We start from the raw sequence: 26,209 nt of genomic DNA, 5'->3' as shown, positions 1-26,209 counted from the left end.
TAATGGATAATCAATACGGGTTTCGTCCCGAAAAGGATACTAAGGACGCCATACTACGTATGATGGTAACCTTCAGTCGGGAGGAATACGTCCTGGGAATTTTCTGGATATTTCTGGGGCATTTAGTAACCTAAGGTGGCCTTCTGCTATACATACCAATTACAGAAGAGATTATACTGTGAGTGAGTTGCAGGTTATGCAAAGTTACTTCAGTCATCGGATATGCTGCTCCGCGAGGGCAGCCATGAAGTGGCGAAGACACTGTCCAAGGGTTATCCGCAGAGCAGTATGTTGGGTTCCTTATTGTGGATGGTGGAGTTTGATTCACTTCTGCGACTGAAGTAGCCCAGCGGGTGTCGCATCGTGGTTTATGCTGACGATGGGCTCCTGCCAGTCGAAGGAGTTGAATTTCGAACCAACTCAAGCATCCAGGATACTCGAGCTATGGAGTCATCAACATAAGATGAAGTTTAGCCCGAAGAAGACCAGATGATGCTTCTCAAAGGCCGTTTGAGGCGGCGAGTCCGCGTATCGATGTCAAGCCAACGTATATTAGATATTTTCAGGTTCAAAAGTACCTCAGGATATTCCTTGATTAGAAATTGCAGTTTAAGAAGCACCTTCAGAGCGGATTTGTTGGATCTTGTTTGAGACTTGGCTAGATGTGTTTTGTTTGGAGTTTATGTTAGCTAGTGGTATACCGTTGGGAATGTCGCTTGTGGCATTCGCATCGGTGGCATCCTGGATGAGACTCAACCAATAGATGTCATTGCCGAGCTACTGAAGATGACCTACGGTAAAGCCCGTAAGGGCTAGGTACGGAAGGGATGGCGTGGCGACCGAAACCCTCACATGGGGTTAGAATGCTGCTGTTTTTTAGCCTATTTCCAGGAACTCCGCACAAAAGCTCTTTCAGTGACAAGAGATAGACTGATGTTAAAGGCCAGGGAAATTGCCAGGAAATTGTCTTCAGTGTAAAGCTAGCCGTGGATGGTGTAAGAAATTCATGAAAAGGCAATGTCAGTCAATGCGAAGCAGAACCTCCATTTGCCAGATTATGAGCATAAATTAGCGCAATATCAACATTACATAATCGATCTACGATAAAGAAACAATACTGTCTCAGACAAATAGTTAACGATGAAGAAGTTGCTGTGCTCTTTGATATGCCTCCAAATTACAACGTAAGTGAGAAGGGATAAAAAAATGTAACGGTAAACACAACTGGATATGAGAAAGTAAGAGTAACTGTAGAGTGCTACTGTCGATAGAAATAAATTATCGCTCTATGTAATTCTGAACAGGAAAACCATACGGAAAGAAAGAATCTGTGATGGTGTATTTGTTCGAGCTCAACAGAACGCCTGGATGACAAGCGATCTAATGCAAGATCGGTTAGAATATGTATGGGAACATAGACCGGGCGGACTTCTGAAACGAAACAATATGTTAGTGTTGGATGTTTTTCGCGGTCATTTGTCTGACAACATTAAAATAAAACTGGAAAATGTGATTTAGTTGTAATTCCTGGAGGTATAACAAGTCAATTACAACCACTGGATGTCGGGGTCAATAAATTTTTTAAAGATCGTATCCGTGCAAAATACTATCAGTGTTGACTGCGAACAATCATCCCCTTACAGCTAGCGACAAAATTAAACGAGCATCAGCAGCTCGATTGTAGAACGGATTTCGAAAGCTTGGAATGATTTGCCATCAGAAATAGTTAAAAAAATCATCTTGAAGTGCTGCTTGTCGAATGCATCGGATGGTTCTAGAGACGATGGAAGCACTGTACTTTGGAACTTACTTTGGAAGTACTTTGGAAGCAGTGATGCAAATGAATTCGACTCAGATGAAACTGACAACTCGACAAAAACATAGAAAGCTAACGAGACACACTTTTACTCACGAAAAAGTATCGTGATCAGTGATAAAATACCGTACTTATAAAGTTAAATACGTTCGTAGCCAACTACATTACATTTCAGGTACTATATTATAAACTGTAGTGTTAAGTGCTTTCGATTTAGGTGTTTTACTGCACATTTGGATTATTCAATAAATTGTCGTAAGTAGCTACTATTTTTAACTTTTTGTATTCATTTTTCAAAATAGGATGAACTTAATGAAAAATACTGATATATACAAAATATTTATTTGACTTACCATAATCTATAATAAATAAAATATAGTATTTTAATATTTCTAATGACTATTTTTATTTTTTCCAGAAATTATTTAATAAATTTAGGAGGCGTCTTAAATTCGAAGAACTACGGTATTGATAATTTTGTTAAACACATCTAAAAATAAAAAAGAAACCTCCTGTTCCAATGAACACAACAAAAATGAGTTGTGTTCAGAAGTTTAATATAAGCTTACCAATTAATAGAGGCGTTTCAAATTTATGAGAACTGACACACACGCGCGCGCGAATACAATATTCTGACAAGAATATTATTCTTATATATCTTATTCTTATTATACGTATATCAGAATATATATTATATAATAAAAAAAAATTATACATGTAAATCCAAGGATTTGTAAAGCTTATTACATAAACTGGTAAATTTATATTAAAAATGTCAATTTTTATGTGGTCATAGGTGGTTTTTAATAATCAATAACAGTACCGGTAATAATAAATATTTTTTTTTTTTTAAGATAAATAATTCTTAAATAGTTTAAGATTAAAGTTAAAAATCATTTATTATAAAAATGTGTAATTATTCAATACAACATATATAAGTACATTTGATTATACATACAGCCACACTGAATACAGCAGATATCTGAATGAACTTTAAGAATGCTACATTAATGGTTTCAGTAAAATGCTTTAATACAGTAAAGTGATTTCAAAAATGAAGTTGTTTAATAAACATGTAAAATTATACGTTTTAAATGCGATTTCGAATGTTTTTGTTACCTCTAAAAACTGATAATCATGTTCTAGAGAAACTATAATAAATTAACTAAAAGTGTACACAAGATATCTCATTTCTTGGGAGGGCAGTGAAAAATGCTTTCGCGTTGTCATCGTCCGGAACAAACATATAATTAAAAAAAAAACCACTACAACTAGACTAAAATATTAAACAAACAATAACTTACAACTAATATCACAGACGTTATGTTAAATTAAGATATGCTTATTTAAAAGTAAACGCAAATATAAAAAAGTATAACATTTAATTAAACATAAATAAAATTTAACGAAGTCCGAGAGAAGTGTAAAGGACCCCTTCTCGGTTAACAGAAAGATTAAAGAACATAAAAACCAAAACAATTATAAAAACACTACATTAAAAAAATTTTCAACACCAGAACAAAATATATACACAAATAAACAAACACAAAATCAAAAATTATAGTTGGTTTCGCATGGCAAAACAATATTAAATTCTATGAAGCATACTGATACGTCGTATAAATAACAACACCCGGTCTAAACCTTCCTTATCATTGCCCTGGATTCGGCAAATATTTCTTGCCGATTTAAATTTACGACGTACAAGGCCGCATAACATATGCAATCCACAAGGATATGGCTCAGTCAAGCGGCAGTCACATCGTTCGCATAGTGGTGCGTTTTCTGCTGACATCAGATACCCATGAGTAGCTCTGATATGTCCAAACCGCAAACGACGGAGGACCACTTCCACTCGGCAAATTTTTCTACAAAGAGTCCCATGGCAACACAGTATCTTTGATGTGTCGGAGTTAATTAACTACCGTAGCAGTCCAGTCACCTTGCCACTTTGCTCGAAGAGTGTTTTACATAATTAATAAAGTCGGAAGTAGAAACACGAGTGGTGAAAAACGGTTGACTATATGCGTCTAGCAGCGGAATCTGCACTTTCATTACCCAGAAATCCCACGTGGCTAGGGATCTAGCAGAAACTCACTTGTATGTTGCGATAGTTCAACTCGGCGATTGCATTATAGATTTCGCTGACGATAGGATGTCTAGAATACAAATTTTCTAAAGCTTGAAGTGCTCTACACGAATCGCTACAAATAAAGATATGACGGTATTTTGGGTTAATGATATTCTATTCTAATAAGGTTAATGACCCTACTCGTATCTTGAAACAATAAAATAAAAACTGGATTAATTATATTCAAAGATGGGTCGAGTAGGCCTCCCACTGTAACTATTAGCTCACAAAATTTGACGAGACTACTTAAGGGTTAAATAAGTTTAGGAAATGATAAATAAAAAAGAAAAGAAATTTCCAAAATTTTTGCTTCAGCTACGATTTTTTATCAAATCGAATTTCACAATAAAATTCAGAGATATAACTTCGTAATTAAACTTATAAATTGCTAAATATTTTTATTTTTACTTTTATAATTAAAATAATTAATTTTCAAACTATGGTTTTAAATGAACCTACTAAGAAATTTACAATTGCTTAGGAGTATAGGCTACTCCGAAATCGTCTTGTGCATTTACTTTCAAATATTGTCCGTAAAAATTTAAGGTTTCGAAAAATGTTTTATACAAAATTTTTTTGGGTTCTAAAACAAAAATAAAAATAGGCAATTCGTGTTCAACATCGTACAGTATTCTGCATGTTGGCAAGTCCCTGGCACCACTGTTGTCTCCATCTATTTCTGTCCCGTGGTTTTCTTTTCGTCCCATAAACCTTATTACCTTTTATGTCATTTATTAATTTCAGCCTCTTCTTTTTTTAACTTCAACGGAGAACTGTATTAATTACTCATTTCCCCCTAATTATACCTTTCCTTCTTCTGATAGTCGCCAATATTATTCAATCCAAACTTATTCTTCTTAATACTTCTACGTTACTTACTTATTCTGTCATCCCACCTTCTCCATTCTCCTCCAGACCCAAATCTCAAAACCCTCGATCTTATCTTTCTCCTTTTCCCAGTGTTTATGTTTCACTACCATACAAAAGTATACTCCAAACACAGAATTTTACCAATCTCTTGTTCTCCCATGTTCAGATCTATGTTGCTGCAGAGTAGATTTCTCTTTCTAAAAAGAAGCTTCGAATCCAGGGTTTTAAAAAAACAAATTAACGAAGCTACTAAATAATTAATAGGCATTTTAAAGGGATTTTTCTGATGTGTCGTTATAATTCGCAATAATAAATCATAATTAAAATAAAATTTTATATATATATATTCTATGGAATATAGACTTAAATTCATAAAATATATATATATATTTTATTAATGTATTTTAATTATGTTTTATTATTGCGATTATAACGACACAGAATATACAGTAAAAAACGATTGCAATGTAGAAACACATTTCTCATATTACTATCAAGTAAAGAAAAATAATAATACAAATACATACGTTAACAAACGGATAAATTAATTAACAGTAAGTACGAACGTAAAAAGAATGTACGTTTTTTTTTAGAAATATAGGCTAATGTATAAGAAAAGAGAGAGAGTGTGAATGAGAGAGGCTGGGCTAAATATATTTATAACAGAACGGGCAATGAGCACAGTAACCTAGAGTTCAAAATAAAGTTTGTAGTAAGAAAGAAGTAATATTTCACAGAAATATGTAGTAATGAAACACACTTCTACAGAATCAAAATCAATCAATAAAAAAGTTGATTTATATATATAAAGGTGCGTTAATGTGCCACAAACAATTAAACCGTAACAAGATATGCGGATTTCTGATGCTAGTAAAAATGGTAATACGATCATATTTAACACCCGTTCATTTTTGAAATAAAATCCTTTTGTTTTGATTAGAAAAAATCTTTTACGACTTAACCGTAGGTTGTATTTATAACAACCGAAACAGTTACGAAATTATTTACATTCTAATTCTGATAAGTAATCCTCAGTCAGTCATGAATCGGTCAGCCGGTAAGTAATAACAGTTAATGAAGGACGTAACATTCAAATTTCATAAAATTATTTTACGAAACTGTGACACATACTTTCAACTGTAAATACGTAATGGCTCTAGCAAAGCGATAAAATAAATAAAGCTTCTACTTTATAAAAAATTTAATACCATAAATGTTACTTTCTTAATTTTCTACCTCTGAAGTTTAAATCTCAGAAAAATACTAAATTAATTATATATTCTTTCCTTTTTATACAATTATAAATCACAAATATTGGACGGCCTAACTGCAGTAGAATAGAACGCTTAGATTGAGGGCATTGCAATATCTCTTCGAGTAGGTACATCTATGACGATTTTATTTCATAAGAGGTAAGTAACGAAAAAACAAATAGTATTAATTTAAAAAATAAATAGTATTTTCCGGCCTCCCTGGCGCAAGTGGTAACGTTTCGGCCTTTCCTTCGGAGGTCCCGGGTTCGAATCCCGGTCAGGCATGGCATTTTCACACATGCTATAAATCATTCATCTCACCCTCTGAAGCAACACCTAACGGTGGTCCCGAAGGTTAAACAAACACAAAAAAGATGAAAAATAGCATTAAAATACAAAATAATAATAATTAGGATATCTATGATTACATAAAAATGAATCAAACGCAGAAGTATAATAATGTCGCCTTTCTGGCTTCAATCACTAGTCATTATCCTTCAAATTTTAAGCTGATAAAAAAAATAATAAATTCAAGGTTTGCGGTTAGAATGTGCAGTACCTATCAGTGTAATTATTTTTCTTGCACAATAGTAGACGAGTATACACAATTGCAATTTGCTCATTTTATTACGAAAAAGTTATCATAGATAATTCTATTTATTTCCAAAACGGTGTCACATAATTTATTTAATATCGGATTTCTTCTGTGATTTTGTTCGTAATTATTTAATTAGGTCTCTTCTAGTCACTAATCCTTTTTCTGTACTATTTAAGGATTTATTATTTTTCTGTATAAAAAAAAATTGAAATAAGAAATTACTTTACATTGAAGATTACTTATAAGATTTTTTTATTAAAACAGCGATAATGTATTAAAAATTAATTATCTATTGCAATTATTTATCAGGCTATAAAAATTACATTTAAATTATGTTTAATAGGTACAACAAGCCGTGTTGCGCCCCATCTTATCTACTCTAATTCTCAGTAACATTCCAGTCTTCATAGTAATATGGAGAACACTTCTTAACGAAGAATTGAGCTATTGAAATGGAAAAAAAAATTAGAAAAATAAAACCGATTTAAAAACCGAACTAAACACAAAACAAATATTTTCTATTAGTTTTTTACATTTCGTCTTTTCGAAGTCGGTACCGAAGGAATTCAACAACTTACTTTTCCTTAATGTAAGAGAACCAACTTTTAAACGTCGAAGTTTAAGGAAAGCACAAAAATCGAGAAACTTGTCTTGATAATATAAAAAGATGAAAAGAAATGTCATGCAGACATACATGACTAACCATCAGGAGCAAAGGCTCTCTGGAATGTGGCGGTTATGTTTAATTTTTTTCCTTAATTATTCATGAAGTATATACATACACAAAGACAGAAAATATTTTTCAAATTCGTTTTAAATCTTTTTCACATTAAAAATATCTTCTACTAATTTTCACATAATTTCATGATAAAATACTTTGAATATCAGAATGACACTGAGCTATACGGATCCTACAACGGATTACTACCTAGTACAATGAACACCGGGTTGTCCAGTTTTGAGCAAAAATGTCAACGATAAACTAAATGTTATAATTCCCTATGTAGACCGTGTAATTTTTTGTTAAAAAAATATTCAGTCAAATAATTTATAAGAAACTTAAAACGAGACGACAAGAAGCACTTTCTTTAATAAGATAAAGAATAATTCACGAAACAGTTAAATGTATAAAAATAAAATAAGATACAGGTAAAATCGAGAATGTCTTTTGAAATCCAATAAATATAATTTATGCATTGTGATGCATAAAAGTAAAGTTTATATATCACACATCATATTCAGTACGTAATTCAATCCATAATTTTAGGCAACGATGTTGAGCGAATAGCTTTAAAAAGATTTTCTGAATTAAATACCTACAGAAACTATGACGTAATTTACTCAATGTATTTATTTATATTTCAAATTAAAAGTCTAATGAAACTTTTCATAATAGTTCCCAATTAAAAGGTTCTCTTATAAGTCGTCCAATATTAACTAACAATACGGTTTGTTTAAATAAATATAGTCGACATATCTGTCTAAATAAAACTATAAAAATTAAATTTATAATAATTCTGTAACTAAGTTACTATTAAAGTACATAAAATTCAGGTTCTGGATTTTAGATTACTGAATAAACATTTTTTTTGTAAAAAGTAAATTTTCAAAAAGAACGTAGAGTTTTGAATAATTCTAAACCTCTTTAGGTACTCAACGAGAAGCCATACGTTTACTCTCTTTCAACAACACTTTAGACAGATTTGGATTTTTTCTTTTGGTGAATGAAGTTTTGTTGTTATATTGCAATAATATAAAGCCCTGTTGATCGATATTTAAAATAGTATATACGGGTATAATCTTCAGCGTTTTAAAATAAAGTGTAATTACAATAATTTTTTTAAGATTACCCATACATGATAAATTACGTGCAAAAAATTGTATCTCACACATTAGAAATAAAATTAAAAAAAAAAACAAAACAACAAGTAAAACCCCGTTTCTTTAAAATTCAGTTAAGTATTTTTGAGAAATACTGTAAGTAGGGATTATTTTTCAATCATTCTGTATTAATTTCTTGTAGAAACAAAAAAATATGTAAAAACTAAGTCGCAGTAAATGCATCAGAAGGGCGGATTTCCGGCTTTAGTTAACCTTGAAAACGTATCCAAAAACCCAGTTTTTTGACTCCGGTTGCTCCGAACCGAAAAATCGCTTCAAAATCAATAGAGTTTACATCATCTCAACAACTTTCATCGAAATACGTTAAGATTTTCGTCCTGTAAAACGGAAGAAATATATTATTCATGCATATGTATATAAACACGAGCGGGCGCAGTAGCTATTTCCAAATTCTTTAGAAATCCGCTAAAAACTAATAATCTATACAAAATTATAATTAAAATTTTATTAAATATCGAATATTTTTTGAGAAATTTTGAAAATGATGGCCGTACCTCTCACGAAAAACCAGTTTCATTTAAAAATGAATCGATGGATTTTAAATAAATATTTAAAAATTGATTTTCTTCAGGATATGAGCTACCAATTTAGTTCCCTGTCTTTAGAGAAATAAGACCACACGGTTCTAAACTATATACTTTTGTTTCCATCATTAAGTATGTAGATTGAAGGCAATAATGGTCTAACAATAATAAAAATAATGACAACAATATGTAATCAGGTAAAGATTGCTTATAACAAACCTTAACGGTTGATAAACTCATTTCCGGAAATAGGATCTGAAAAAGTACTGGTTCACTAAATATAGCCACATGAAAATGCAAATGATGTTACAGTCGACTGAATTTATTTACGCCTGAGTCATTAATGAGAGTACAGTAAGGCAATACAACTAAATTATATTTGAATGAAAATAAATTAGCATATAGTAAAGTACACACAAATATCAACTGTTCGTTTATAGATAATCGTTTGCCAGATTCATTGTTTTAAGATATTTGGCTTATTGCCATAACTAACATAATGAAAATAGGATATTATCTGACAAGCTACTTTCAACCGAACTTCCTAAATAACCCTAAGTAGTTATAAATGTAAGAAATTATGATTACAACCATAATCAACCAAAAGAGTACATAGGTTGAGACTTGCTAAGAAATTTAATTTGTGGTGATAAAATAAGTTTCATATGCAACTAAACGTCATCAGCAGTGCAAATCAATCACAAACAAGGAGTCCAGGCAACATAACGACCACAATTAAATAAAGCTGTTCAGATATTGTGAAAACTGTTTAAAAGAACGATTCCTTAAAAAATGACACCACGATCACACACTGAACGATATTAATTGATACCTGGTAAAACTGTACAAGAGAAAATCACCTTAAGTAAAATGTAGACCTGAGGCCGTATTAAGATCAAATGGAAAATAGTAATTTAGCTTAACAGACTCCCTTAAAACAGTATAATATTAAAAAAAAATGACTCATAATTTAATTGTGTGCCGCCTGTATACATTCTGTATACATTAGCGGAATAACATGATTTTTATTTTAATTACTCAAATATTAAGAATAAAAAAGTTAAAAATGAAATCAAACCGCTGTAAGAAAAAAGTAACCTCATTTAAATACTCCTCTAGTAGTTGTACGCATCTCAAAAAAAAATAATTACACATAAAATAATCTTTAGGAGTAATATTTATTATATTAAGAACAGCGGTACATAAAAGGGCAGTTTCAAAAATTATGTACTAATGCCTCCGAGCAATGACGAATGTCATCTCAACGTTTGTATTATTATAATGATCGGGTGATCGATTGGTATAATATTTTGGAAATATTCTAAGAATTGTAATGCAATTTTCTTGATTAGGAGTCCATAGGCAGCTGCGTCCCTCTTCGTGTATTGGATGCACCTGCAGTTTGTCAGAAACCTTGAATCGACGAGGAACGATGTGATTGTTAAATCAGTAGATTGATGATGGTTTTACGATCGATAAAACATAATTGTTTCAGGGGCTGGAACTATCAATTTCATGCATGGGAAAGATAGCGCTAACCATCTGGAATGCAAGCGCTCATGCAGTTTCTGAATTCGTGGTTGAAAAATGTCATACTAAAAATAACAAAGTAAGAATACATAAAGAAAATATCTAATCAGTCCATTTACTGGTTAGACCTTTTCCTTATCTAGTAGTTCAAATTATGTAAGACTCATGCATTAATTTAAAAGAAATGAGTGGTATCACTGACTAAATAAACAGGAAGCGCAAATTCTTCATAACTACCTTTTATTAAAGCCCAATTATTTTTCTTGTTTAGAGATGAACTCCCAACTTTCTGATATGGAAACTTTTAACCTATCGTGCGGTATACTACTATCATTGTTCGCTGCTTTCAGACTTTTTTTAAATTTTTAGCTTAAGGAAAAATTATTCCCCACTTACGAAAAAAATATCAGTTCACTTTCTTATGATCAACGATTTTGAGTCATAAATATTTTGAATGCGGCAACCCTGAAAATTTTTATTAACCTCAGGAAAAATAAAAAAAAGTAAAGAATTACAAAACATTTATTTTGAAAAACTTAGCAGAAAATAGTCATCAACCATTGCTCGCTTTTCTCTTTTTTTTTGTAGGGATTCGGACGGAATAACGAGAATTTTGTTTTAATTACCCAAATACTAAGAATAAACAAGTTAAAGATTAAATCAAACCGTTGCAAGAAAAAAGTAACGTCATTTATATACTCCTCTAACGAGTAGATGTACGCATCTCAAAAAAAATATTACGTATAAAATAATCTTTAAGAGTTTAGAAATACCACAACTTAGCGAATCTTAATACTAAACACTCCTTTTATTCACATATCTGTAGTTATAAAGAAACACAAACGATGATGAATTTAGTTTCCGTAACCGTAACAATTTTTGAGAGCCTTTTAAAATTCAGTAATCGATTATTCCTAGCCACGCATTGGAAAGTGTGAATTTTATCTTTGCCTACTTCACAGGGCCAGACATTACTTAACTTCAATATGCCAACTTCACTGAAATTTAGACAATATTATCTCCAATAAGTGATAATTTTAATCTAATCTTTAACGGGATTGGTATTTTTATGACATAACACAATTTTTTTTTTATTCTGACACAACCTCAAAGAATAAAAACGTATTTTTTAAAAATTAAAATCAATTTACTTTTAATGGGAAATTGAATTTCCAAACTAAAGAAATATTTTCTTTATTGGGATGCGATTTATGTTAATGTTTAACTTTGATAGCCTGTGAGCTGGAATAATTAACTAAAAAAGTTGCAAATCAGTTTATAGACTATTTTGTAGCAATAACATTTAATAAAAATCCGATGTGAACACCACATGGTTTCCATGTAGGCCTATTAAATTACATATACACATTTTTTGCTGCACTTCATTTAAATTTATTTCATTTGAAAGTGAGATACGATCCTCCAATTCTTTAATAAATTGGACAGTTACACAATTGCATTGTGGTGGACACCACATTACATCAATTTTATTTGTGGTGTCCGTACAGCATTTAATATTAATTTTGTTTCACGTCGCTCAAGTAGTTTTATTTGGTGTAAGTGAGAACGTGTCGGATCCGTAGCCGAATCCGACTTCATATAATTTATCAATAAAACTTTGTAAAAAATTTTAAGCCTTTGTAAAAAATTTTTAATTAAAACGAAAAGTAAATAAATTTTATTTCACTAACTGCTAATTTTTTTCTTATCTTTTTTTATTGTTATTTTTGAATTATTATTTATTGTAAAATATTTGTTTACAATCAGAGGTTAATAATTATTAATTAATCAATATTATATTTTAATTAAAAAAACAAATTAAAAAAATATATGTATATGAAGTCGGATTCAAACCAATGTGCTTCCCCCTTGTAAGATCTAAATATTTCATTAATTAAAATTTTAATTGGCTATAACTCTAGAACCAATGAGAATAAGTATCACTTATGATATATCGTTGAAAAGCTCACAATGAGGGCTTATTACTGCAATTAAGAAAAAGTTCAAAATCAAAATCTTTTGGATTTGTAAAATAGATTATCAATTAATTTAGAATTTGAGAATAAGAATAAAATAATTTGTATTTTCCAATCAAAGTATGGAAATGGTAGAATTCATGGACAAAACACATTAATCCTGCAACATAGTACAGTACCTTGCACTTGAGCGACCTCTCACAAATATTCAAATGCTGCAAGAACAAATCTTCATATACGGTTAGGGGTTCTTTTATTTATGTAATTAACATCATCAACGTATCGCGGTTGGGGACATAATCTCAAAATAAATTCCAAATTATAAAATAAAAACTGACATTTGTGGAAGTATGGAGATATCCTGGCACTGTGCCAGACCAGTCATCCTATCGTTAAGACCTCTGTTTCAATATAAAAGTCAGATTCATTGAAAACGTAAAATTCTTTCAGACAACAATGTTTACATTATATTGAAAAATATTTGAAATTACTTTTTTAAACAAAGAGTTTAAATCTTATATTATTTTTTTTTTTTTTAGAAATTACATTTTAATTTTACTTTGACTATGTGATCTGCATAGTAAGACTTCAAAATCACAAAAAAAAAATATATATATATATATATATTTATGAATTCCTTTGTATAACATATAATAAAGGATAATTTCAAGATTGTGTGGTGATATAATTTTTTTAACGAACAAAAAAGAGTTGAACATTTTTGGTTCGCCTTTTATTAAAAATAGTATGTAGTGATGTATCTAAAAAATATAAACATTCTTTTTTCTGTGATTTAAGAATACTTAAGCAAACAGATAAAGTTTTTACACGATATAAAAAGTAACCTCGAGGAAAAACTTATTTATTTTTAGGCCAGGAGATGTCACGTTTATGAATGAACCGTGTACTACTCCCATAAGAGTTTTAATAAATATATCTTTAATAAATGATTAACTATAATTAGAAATATAGCGTTAGAAGGTAAAGTATTGTAATTGGTCCAATTTGGGCATATGCGGTTTTCACCGGATATACCCAACAGGCTCTCCTGTGAAAACGTCTTGCCACCTAAGGAACCCAAAAACCGGATGGAAATTTTCCGGATGTTCGTATGTACGTTTGTGTGTGTTTGGTATCGCACTCTACATCACATTATTTCTTTAGAACTACTCCACTGATTTTGACCAAACTTGATCAGATTAGTTTTATATATATATGGGCCATTTGATGGCATCCTCAGTATCTCGAGATTTCATTTAATGTGTTATTTTTCTTAGGCGCATTTGTTAAGAAAAAAATAATATTTGCAAAAAACATTTTTTACAAAATCGCACCCACATCCCAAAAAAATTCTCTAAATAAACTAGTATCTAGTAAATATACAGCGCCATCAGTACCCCTATCACTACACGGAGCGCTAGTATAGCACTGACGTTCAGCTGTGTAGTCGTCCTCTACGTTTAACGTCACAGGTGAGCAGTAGAATTAAATAAATGAATAATATTTAAAGAGTAAAAAAATATTTAAAACGGCCGATAGTACCGCCATACCCGCGCGAATGAAATAAGGTATGCGCCTGCCCTTTAGTTAGAATAATTGAGTTAAATAAACAAAAAGTATATTTAAATAAAATGAAAAAATATTTTAAATTTAGTTGTGTGTGTATGCCGTGCATCAGAAAAAAGCTGCGTGACGGGAAATTCCTACAACTCCGTTGTCACCATTTTTTTACTAATATTAGCAATAATTATTCATAAATTACAAAACCACGAAATTAAATAAGGCGATTTTTTCACTTAGAAATAAAATCTACAACGGTTAAATCTTATGAATTTTAACGACTAAAATAGTTAAGCAGTTGAAGAATTAATAATAAAATAAAGTATATACATCTTCATTTAGATCAACCACATATTTCTTATTTAAGTAAAGGAACATAAAACGACATAGTTTATTTTGTTCCAGATGTTTCGAAAACAAAATTTATGTTAAGTCCTAATATTCCATAATACAAACATGTACCATAATTTTATAAACTCGAAGAAAATCTTCTATTAATTTAATTTTTCCGTTACTTTTTCTCTTAGTGATAATGTGATGTGAATTCAGAGATAGCGACAACTTTACATGCGTAGAAAAATGTTTAATTATGACGTGCGTATATTATTTACTTACGATCATCGGCCCTAAGTTCGGTTTAACCAACCCATCTGTTGCTACATAAAACTAAAGCAACATAGAGAGCGAAGTGTTATGAGTAAAGAGGACAACCCTTTCTCACTTCAAAAGTAAATGTTAATAGACAAAAAACAAACTGAAATGTGCACTATAGAATTATGTGTCTCAACCAGATTCCAACTTAGTAGGTATTAGCTAACTAGGTTCAAGGGCGTATTATTGATACTATTATATACATACAGACGACTAATACTCATATATATATAACCACTCTCATTGATTCTTCAACTTCTTGAACTCCACAAAACTGAAATTGCCACATTTACGACTAAAAGGAAAACTAAGCCTAAATTATCCTTATTATTAAACTTAAAGAAGACTGGAAAGGGATGAAATCCTGAATAACATATTTATTTTAATATTTAATTGAACACATGAGTATTTAAATTTTCTTTGTTATCTTGAAAATATAATAAAATATTATCTATAAAATAATTCTGATTAAGTAACCGCAACAGGATGAAAAATGATTAAATCTGAATTTAAACATAATTCGTCTGATTGAGTTTTTGTCCGATTTCGCGTAATTATTTATAAGAAGGGTCGCCAATAAATACCGAAATAAAGATTCGTACAACTCCCAAGTTATTTCAAACTCAAATAGAATATATGGTTTTCTGGATAGGTATTTCTTATAACACACACACACACACACACACACACATACACATGCACACATTGACAATGACATTATAAACTCTGAGAGCGTTTAAATGACATATAAACCCTGAAAGGTAAACAAGGAAGGGATCGACCAACAAGATGTTCCGATATTCTTTGACCCTCACCATCAAACTTTATTTCTTAATAAATAAAACTTCTTTTTCTGTTTAGCCTCCGGAACCACCGTAAGGTATTACTTCAGAGGACGATACCTATGACTGTAAATGAAAAGTAGTCTTGTACAATCTCAGGTCGACCCCATTCCTGATATGTGTGGTTAATTTAAACACAACCCACCAAAGAACACCGGTATCACGATTTAGTATTCAAATCCATATAAAAGTAACTGCTTTTCTTAGAATTTGAACCTTACAACTCTCGACTTAGAAATCAGCTGATTTGAAATGACGAGTTTACCACTAGACCAACCCGGTGGGTTTTATCAAATAAAACTGGTTGCCTCAAATATAACTTTTTTTTACCTCCGATTGGGAACGCATAAAAATTTTCGGTTAAGAATTAAATTTTGAATCATTTGTTTAATAACTTTTTTCCGAACTGGTAATAAGATCATAGTATTACAAATTAAAGACATTGAGAACAGTCGATTTTATTTCATTAACTATTCGCATTCAATTTACAGTCATATAACAATAAAAAAATATAATTAAATTTATGAAATTTATTTATTTATTTATGAAATAATTAAATTTATGTTGTTTGAAGAACATAGCAAGCAATAAACACTACATAGGCCTTCTTAAAATAATTTTAGTTCATTAAATATGAGCTAAATTAAAAATTAATTACTATAAACTAACTAACCTTTAATTTGGTACCGAAATTAAAAAAACAAAATTAAAAGATAGAAAAAGTATTATTTCGTTACTTTTTGATGCGTTTATTCAAAGTCTGTTTTATTTTTTTGAGAACAGTCATTATCTTTTACATTTTTTAGATTTACTTTGTTATTTAAAATGGTTTTTATAATGTTCAGATATATTTTCATTTTAAACGTGAATAGGGTAAAATAAAAAAACGCTGCCCAAGTGGAAAGGAGAGAAGAAAAAATTACGTAGAGATAACTACTGATGTGGGAGTAAGTACTTTTTTTTATTCTTACTTTTCGAACGTAACTTTTTAATTTCTTCACGCTCTAATCCTGGAAATTCAGAATGACATCGGGGTATATATATATATATATATATATATGAAAAACATCTACGTACGCGCAAAAAATACGATTTTTAAAGTCTTCTACTCAAGCCACCCGAAAAATATTACACGGGATCTTCTAAGCAAAAATATATGAAATTTGTCTGTCATGAATGAAGTTTAAAATTACATAGGAAAAACACATATGGGTCGAACTGAGAACCGAAAATCGTTCACGTAAATGATCTCTAATGAACATTACAAATTTAGTTAGTTGCCAGTTATCAAGTAGTTCTTTCTAAAGATTATATATAAAATACAATTTCTTTAACCATAAATATATTATTACAGTTTTCATGACAGTTTAAAATGTACCTAAAATGGAAAATCTCGTCAAATTTGAAATTCGACGTCTTAAGTGGGTTTTAAGTGTAATAATGTTCTGTCTGTAAACATTTTCCAGGTAATAAAAAAAGTTATGTATGGTGGTGGAAGTTTATAAATAACGAGTATGAGAAAATTGAGTATCATGTTCACTGAGGACGACTAGTTACTGAAGAGGTGAAATAAAAGCTGAAAACGAATTTGTAGGATAATTTGATCATAATTCCTGTACAATTACGTGTAGGAGACCGCGATAAAAAAGTATACGTTATTGATAGATTTCTTAACTACTATTTTAAAGATTACTTTTTAGAAAAGAAAACAAGAAGCGAATGAGAGCAGCTTAGAAATTGCTAATTATATATAAATGAGAGTGTGATGAATCTCTTAATAAAGGTACAACAGAACCTATCTTCTAGTTAAAAACGTTTTAAAATTTAAGCTACCAAAAATATATATATACTAAAAAAGTTTAAAGTAAACTTATCAAAAATAAAACCTAACCAGTTCAAAAATCCCAACAAACCACCAGAAACAAAATATTAAGACTCAAACTCAAAAATACATCACCAACACGATTTATTATTAAAGTAATCAATCCAGAATAAAGAGAAACTCTATTCCAGTAGTAAATAACTAAACAAAAAGAAATTAATCCTAATCCATCCCAACCCAATAATAAACAAATAAGGTCAGGTATTAAAATAAAAAGAACCATTCTCAAAATAAATAAGAAAACCAAAAAATAAAAACGAACTAAATTTACGTCACCACTTATATATAACCCAGGCTATATAGTAAAACACAACCTCTGATACAAGACATAAAAAAAACAAGAAACTCAATCAAAGAAAAAAAATTAAACTTATATAACAAGATATATATAAAAAATAATCACTCAAAATAACAACAAAAAATCATACCGACTGATTGTAGCAAAAAACATAGCCTATCCTCAAAGTTCCATTCCATTATTTAAAGTTGGAGTTTGGAGTAGCTTCACCTATTTTCTTGGAAAGGAAATCCTTTATTTAGTGGTTGTGTTTAATTTGTTAGTTCATTTTGTTCTATCTATTTGCTCCTTTCCTTTTTTTAAGTATTAATTAATAAAGTTGAGTCTGAGGTAGCTTCAACTACCTTCTTGGGAAGAAATACTTTATTTAATGGTTGTGTTTAATTATTAGCCTTATAACTTTTATCTTCTAGTTAAGGTTACTGGTGATGAAACGTTGACATTAAATTAACGAAAGTAAACGCCTGGAAACGGACTATCAAGAACTCTTTCAAAACCGAAAACAGTGGTGAATCGAACAACGTTAAGTACATGGAAAGTGTTAGCGTTTAGGAAAAGATCTTTTACGAGTTCATTTTATGATAAAATGCAACAGTAAATTCTATTTTTACGGTGAAAATTTAAACGTACATTCATTTAACGGATAGTTCTAAATGAAATATTTATTTATTTTTTTTAATTCATAATATCTTGTTTATTAATCGTGAAATTATTTACTTTATCGTAATTCTTTTTTTTCAAAAAATCTTCTGCTAACTGAAAATAGAAGTTAGCAGATGATATTCTCAAATCTTAAACAATTAATTTTACACATGAACTATTAAGGGATTTCTCGTTTTTTAACAGTAATTGATTGGAAAACCTTCTTTTTTTAGTCGCAAAAGACCACAATTTCTTTGGAACCTCTTCTTCTTCTTCTGAACATCTTATCAGTTTACAGACTTATCTTGAAATTCAATTAATTCTAATTGTGTATGAGTTTTAACTAGATTGCAGTATTTCGTTTTTATCCGGAATTTGGCTTTACATTTAATTGTTTAACCATATATATAGTTAAAACTATATATATATATATATATATATATATATAGTTAAAACTATATATATATATATATACATATATATAAAACATTTTTAACTTAAAAAAAAGGAACAAATTTTGAACCTAAAAATAATTTAACAATGGAATTTTAACTAATGTGACATTTTCTGTTTCTAATTCAATGTATATTTTACTTTTCAAATAGCCTGCAAATATTTTTACTTCCTTGTACAAAGTAAAAGAAAGTATTTTAATCGAAAAACATTTTGCGATTTTCATATTTCAACGGAAATATCTACTTTGACCATCCCGAATACATTTTGATTACTTTTGGCGTGACTTCTGTACGTACGTATGTATCTTGCAACTCCAAAAACGATTCGCCGTAAGATGTTGATATTTTGGATTTAGGACTGTTGTAACACCTAGTTGTGCACCTCCCCTTTTGATTGCAATCGACTGAACCAAAAGTGTAAACCTGCAGTTAAGAAAAAGCCCAAAATCCAAAAGAATTTGGATTTTGGGCTTTTTCTTAACTGCAGTAATAAGCCCTCATTGAGAGCTTTTCAAAGATATATCATAAGTAGTACTTATTTTCATTGGTTCCAGAGTTGAAGCCAAATAAAATTTTAATTAATGAAATATTTGGATCTTACAAAGGGAAAGCACTCGGTTCGAATCCGAATTCGTCTCCTTTTTTTAAATTAAAATATATTATTATTATTAACCTCTCATTGTAAAAAAAAGTTTTACGATGAATAATAATTCAATAACAAAAAAAAAACAAAAAAAAAAAAACAAAAAAAAACGAAAAAATATCGGAAGTTTTTACTAAAACAAAATTTTATGTATCTTTCATTTAAAAAAAAATGTTTAAATATAATTTAATAGGCGTTCAAGGAAGTGATGTGTTGTCTACATCAGATTTTTAAGTAAAAATTTATTTTAAACACCATTTGCTAACTGTAGAAGAGGTTTGAAAATTATAAATGAAAAATTAGTTTAATTTATTGAAAATCGAAATATTTTTTAGTCATTCATTCACAAAAAATTCTATAATTTACTAACCAATTATTTTATTTAACATAAAGCGTTAAATAAAATCTACTTATTTAATTAATTATACGTAGCTTTGTTTTATTTTCAATATAGTTCTAATCAACTTCACAATTATTTCCATGATTCAACCACGAAAGAAACCCTAATCAATGCTAAATTATTTTTTCCCGAAAGATTTCTTAAAGAAAAATCACATACAATACATAGATATATAGCAACAGATGCCTCTAAACAAAATTTACGTAAACTTAAGACTATATCCACTTTAAATGAACATTTTGGAATAGACTTAAGCTTCTTCATTTTAAATTATTTATTTTCAAATTTGTAAGTAGGTAAGTCGGTGTACCAACTGAGCTAAATAAATGACAACCTATCTCAACTCGTAATTACATTTAGGGAAAACACTGAAGATTACCATTAATGGAATGGGACTGATGGAAAACGTAAATCATGAAGACGATAAAAAGAAATCAAATCACCTCACGATTTCTAGTTATTGAAATAAGAAGATTCATTTAAAAGAATGTAAATGAGAACTGTATTATTGATATATTAACCTATATTTCGTTTAAGGCCGCAATAACTGTGTAATATCGTTATGGATTGATTGTCGTGTTATAAATGTATATGTAATCATTCAATGTTTAGGGAACAGTTACTAAAAACCGCTCAATTCGTGCTGCTTTATTCTTATTTTATATCTTCTTCAACAGCAGTTTTCTTATTAAACATAAATAGTGAAAATAAATCTGTTTTTTTTTTGTTTTTTTTTAGCAACATAATACGTCGTTGTAAATGTACAAAAATCAGTTAACATGAAGGCATTATTAAATTTCCTGAATTTATACAGTTATCACAACGTTTTTTTTTTTTTTACCTCCGGGACCACCGTTAGGTATTGCAGTTATCACAACCTATCCGATGGATTTATATGTAAACAAAACAAATCGCATTTACATCGTTGCTAAGCTACGAAGTAAACAAGTTATATGTTCACAAGGCAGAAATGTTAATAATGCAAACTAGTGAACTATTTCTTTAAAATTTACATTTGTTTTCTACTTGTTTGTGAAAAAAAAATTGTATATAATGAAAATTACTGTTTAAATTACTTGAAGCAACATAATTATGATTGGAACATGATAGGACACAATGTAATTAGTATCAAATAATTTTACTGCGACGTTTGGATTACAAAAAAAAAGAAAGACATGAATGGACTGTGTTTATTCGATTTAACGTATAAGTGGTTTAAAAATTGTTAAAATAGCGGTGAAAAGTTTTAGATACTAATAACTATTCTTAATGAATAATAATTAGCATGTAGTAATTATACAATTTTTTTTTAAAATGTGGTTTTATATTTTTGTCTTATTGCTTGCTGGTATTTATATTTATTATTCGTTAGATTATTTAGATCAAGTTTATAAAGAAATTTACCGTGATTATTTGTTAACCGATTATTAATTTTTTTTTTTTTTAATTATATAAAAATGTAATAATAAATAATGTTGTAAAGTATATTGAATTGAGATTAGTTAAAATAAATCATTCGTAAAAGTAAACGAAACTATGAAAATGCAATGCAACAATCTATCAGTTTGGTTTTAAGATTGTTTGTTCTCGCTGAAACTGAAAATAAAAATACCAGTTATTTAAAATTAAATCTCAACGGATTATCAAGATGTGATTAGTAAGGATTTTTATCATGTTTTTTTTAAAATAAATATACCATACTTGAGTATTTCAAGCTTGTGGTGAGATGATACTATACTTATTGACGTAATACTTTTCTATATTTTTGTATTTTCACATTAATTTCACGTATTACTTTTAATAAGGCAAAGAAATACCAAGAATACTTCTCCTTTAATTCAAATCGTACAAGCATTACAAAAAAACATTATACAAAAAAGAGAAAATATAAACAGTTACGTTTATATAGTAAACAACAGAGCAACAAATTGGCCGTTTAACAATCTACATTACATAATACTCGTATTTTTAAAAAAGAAGACAAGCCAATCCGGGCAGTTGTATAGAAAGCAGGTGGCAAAGCTGTACACAGACAGGGATTCATCCCGAGCCCCATTCCCAACTCAGCTAAGCTCAAAACTGGGCGATGATTTAAAAATACACAGGCCTCCTCTGCTTAGATAGATCACCGCGGTAATGCAAAAGGCACGTCTCGCCTTGTGGTACGTCTCCCGCCTTGTATTAGTTATAGTTACTTTAGAAGCCAGTTCAAGGTTGCCATTGTTACATCTAAACTGAGAAAAGAGCAAACTTATCTCCCATGTCGAGATCTGCATATATAAAAACTTATACAAAATGAATAAATCACAAGTGCAAACAATTATAAATGTAATAAAATAGCGGTATAAGATAAATTTATGAAAATGCTCTTAAGAAATTCAAAAGGTATTCAATGTATTTTGAGTAATCAAACGCAAATTAATAGCTGAATTTCAATATTTTACAGAAGTTATTTTTTTATCTTTCGTACTTTAAAAAAAAAGTAGGGCAGAGATTATTTTAAAACATTAGAATTTAAAAATATTAAATCAAGGTAAAAAATATCGTCGGTTTCCAAGAAAAGTAGAATAGATTTAAAAATTGAAACCGACCAAAAACGCACATTATTTTATAACTTATATTTTTGAGAATCGCCGATAAATTACGAATCATTATTTGCTATTCCTTGAAACTTTAATCGGTATCTTTACTTTTTTCTACTTTTATCGAATACCGTCCACACCAATCGTTCCCTTCACATCTGTGGCTTTTTCAAACGAATATTTATTCATTTTTAAATTTACGTACTGCTGCATCATTTAAACTAAGATCAAGGAAAATTTATTTACAGACTGCTACATGGCAACTTCCAGCGGGCAGGTGTTCCTTATTGTATCGAGTATTTTATATATAGTCGACACACACTTCTCTAATGAAATTATTCCAGACTACTGTATTCGGACCTATACCCAATTTACGGTGACACCGAGTAACACTTGCTAGTTCAAACGCCCAGCTATACAAAAAATGTACGACGGTCAGGAAGCTGAGGTTCGAATTTTTCAGCACATGAATATTGACTTTTGACCGGCAAATAAGTTTGTTGCAACTCCATATACACAGTCAGTTTTGTAAAGACGTGTAGGTGTCCGTTGCGACGTGTCCTGATTCTCGGTAGAATGGTACAGGAACTCAATGACATCGTTATTCGACAAATTCCAAACATTAACGTTAACGAAATTTCACGTGGTAGCAATAAACGCACAACGAACTCTAGTAGCCGGGTGAAATACGTTAGATATCAATTTGAATTTACGTTATTGCGATAAGAAAACTTACTCTTATTTTATCCTTTCCGTTGGAGCATTTAATCAAATAGCATTCCTATATTTTGAAAAAGAAATAAATTTGGTATTTAAACAAATAATTTTAATCAGTGACACCGGTATTCGATAAAAGTACCCTTTCTTTAAGCAATAAAAATTTTTACCTAGGAGGTAAAAATGTAGAAATATTTTACTATTAGCATAAAAGTTAGAGAAAGGCGATTAATTAAGGAGAATTCCAATATACACGAAATCCAAAGGTATCCAAAAGTAAACTGAATGTAATTTTGAAAAAAGATAGGCCCTTTACTGAATGTAATTTTGAATAAAGATAGGCCCTTTTCAATTAAACTCGTATGTACTCATCTTTTTTTCTCACCGCATTGACCGATTTCGATGGTTTGTTTTCTATTGTATAGAAGAATTTTTTAGATAAATGAAGTAATTTTTTTTTTTATAGTAAGTGAAAGTTTTTTAAAACAATAAATTACATCGGCGATAACATGATCTTTTTTCGTATTTTCTCAAATTTACTCTAAAAGCTGCAGTTTAGGTGATCATTTTTACAAGAAACCTGAAATTAGCAAAAGGTATTTCTCTAATTCAGCCGGCCTGGGTATTTTAAACTACCCGAACTCTAGTCAAACTTTCTCCATAACGAATTAATTTTTCCCAAGCATCAAGAAAACTGGATAGTTTTTTAATTATTATTTCAGCCGTACGAAATCAGTGGAGAGACAAATACGCAAACAGTAGATATATAAACTGATGTTTCCAGTTCTTATCGGTTAGATTTGATCAATAATAATTAACTTTAATTTACAAATTCGATCGTTTAACATTTATTAAGACTTAATAAATCTTAAAAGAGAATTGTACGTTTGTTGATCATTATTGCGGATGGACTAGCTTAGTTTGTTATTATTATGAACGGGATATTTCAACCCGAAACACGTCTCCTGAAGTATCTTCGTAATAGCTACAATAAAAATATACGTTTTGAAAGTTCAGTTAATGCTTTTTAAAAGAATCCTTTCTTAAATTTTATTTTTAGAGAAATGTAGCGTGCAATAGTAATTAACAAACAGAGAATTAAGGAAGTTAAATGACCGAAGACAAAATTGGACCGATTTGTCCAATGATGCAATGAATTGCAATATTCTTGTGGTTTATGATAACCATATGTTACCACGAATTAAGTTTCAATTTTTTTTTATTTTACGACTAGGACTGTTTTTACTCATTAAAATCAATAAACAGTGTAAATATATATTCTCTGTGTAATTAAAATACTTTTTTCAAATGTTATATTTTCAACATTCATACACGGTTTGTGAAAAGCTAATATTTAGATTAGAACACATAAATTTCTTTATCTTATAATATTACAAAAATAGATCTACTAGAAGAAAAAACAAGATTTTGAAGATCATAACAGAAAAAATTTAATTACTTAACTTTGGTGTAATTCTAGTGAAAAAAAAAACGGCCAGGGAAAAAGTCGTGCTAGGGTAACGAACCTTAGCCTAAAATTCTATTTGACAATTATTATCACAAACTTCAAATTGGTAACAACAATTTTTCAGCTAAAATTACGACGGTTAATGTACGTCAAAGTATTCTATGTATTTACTGAAACATTATGTTAGTTAAAATATGTTAAAATTTTATTGGTTGTTGTTCAATAATTACCAAGACAAATGGTAAGCGGAAAAACTAGTTACATAAAAAATATCAGCTGTTCGAAAAGAATTTCCATTCTTTCACAGTGCACACTTAAAACGTGCACCATTAAAGAACGCTGTGCTATGATATTTTTATTTTCTAAATGGTGTAAAACCGGTCAAAATCCAATGGCGGATGTTAAAATATATACACTTTGTAAATAATTATAAATGGATCGGACAGTTTAAATCGGACATAACAAATGTCACACATTTTCAACAACAAAAATTGTTATGATTAATGTCCTATATAAAGAAATATTTGAACCAAATTTGAAAAAAAATCGATTTGCTCAATCCTGAGAAATAAGACCAAAACCAGTGCAACACACACATACATATGGTTTTTTTTTTGGTTTAGATGAACTAGTTGTGTCCTAAAACGTAAACAAATAAACAACCAACAAACAAATGAAATAAAAAAAAACTGCACGAAATAATAATTTATAAACGGGAAAACATATTATTATAATGAATTACTTTTAACGAAACTTGAAGGTAAACAGTGCATGTAAATCTTAATGTTGACGGGTATATAAATTTTCTTAGTTTAGCGAATTATCGCACGAATGTGGATAAATCTAAACCAATATTTTATTAGTACGCTAAATACATATAAACTGTAATAAGACACTTCAAAAACTCGTCTTTCGGTTACTTATATTACATTGTTAATGATTAACAATCCAAGCCCAGTTACCGATACCAAAATTTTTATAAAGGTATCCATGTATATGTTATCCACTCGATAAACGACGTAATTAAAATTGATTTAGTAGATAATTTTTTAGGTGTTTTAATATACAGTTTAAAACTCTAAACAAACTTAAAAAGTAAATGTAACATATAATGAACACTTTCTATCATCATAAACAACCTAGGGCATAAAACACGCAAAAAGTTATTTTTTGGGCGGGTCAACACACTGTTAAACCCTTAGTACAAATGCATCAAGCGAAAAATAACTTCAATTCGTAAACAGATTATCTTACCGGGCCCGAGGTCTTCCCTGACGTGTAATGCACAGAGAACACTATGAGCGATGTCAAAATAAGGAAACATTTTCAGTTTTGTCACCTGGTTTGCCAGGTCGAGAAAAGCTTCAGGATCCATGGTGTCCGCTTCTGAGTTGCCGTCCCCGAGCCCCCAAATTTACACCAAACACAACCCCTGCCCTTACTCCACAGACTAAACGAATTCTCTTTGG

General features: G+C 29.9%; 1 protein-coding gene across 2 annotated transcripts in view; it reads right to left on the bottom strand.

Annotated features, from left to right (window-relative positions):
* LOC142321879 (trimeric intracellular cation channel type 1B.1) overlaps positions 1-26,209 on the bottom strand; it is an 80,278-nt gene extending 54,069 nt beyond the window's left edge. Inside the window, exon 1 of one of the 2 annotated variants that reach the window (XR_012755732.1) lies at positions 25,995-26,209. Coding sequence is in view for 1 of the 2 variants with exons in the window: in XM_075360352.1 (XP_075216467.1) it covers positions 25,995-26,115 (121 nt within the window). In the remaining variant the exon portion in view is untranslated. The remainder of the gene's footprint in view (positions 1-25,994) is intronic. The other variant, XM_075360352.1, reaches the window with a different exon arrangement.

Source organism: Lycorma delicatula, chromosome 3, assembly GCF_047948215.1.
Source record: "Lycorma delicatula isolate Av1 chromosome 3, ASM4794821v1, whole genome shotgun sequence".
In the NCBI taxonomy this organism is placed as follows: Eukaryota; Metazoa; Arthropoda; class Insecta; order Hemiptera; family Fulgoridae; genus Lycorma; species Lycorma delicatula.
The sequence above is the reverse complement of the archived record's forward strand: the minus strand, read 5'-3'. Positions and strand labels throughout refer to the sequence as shown.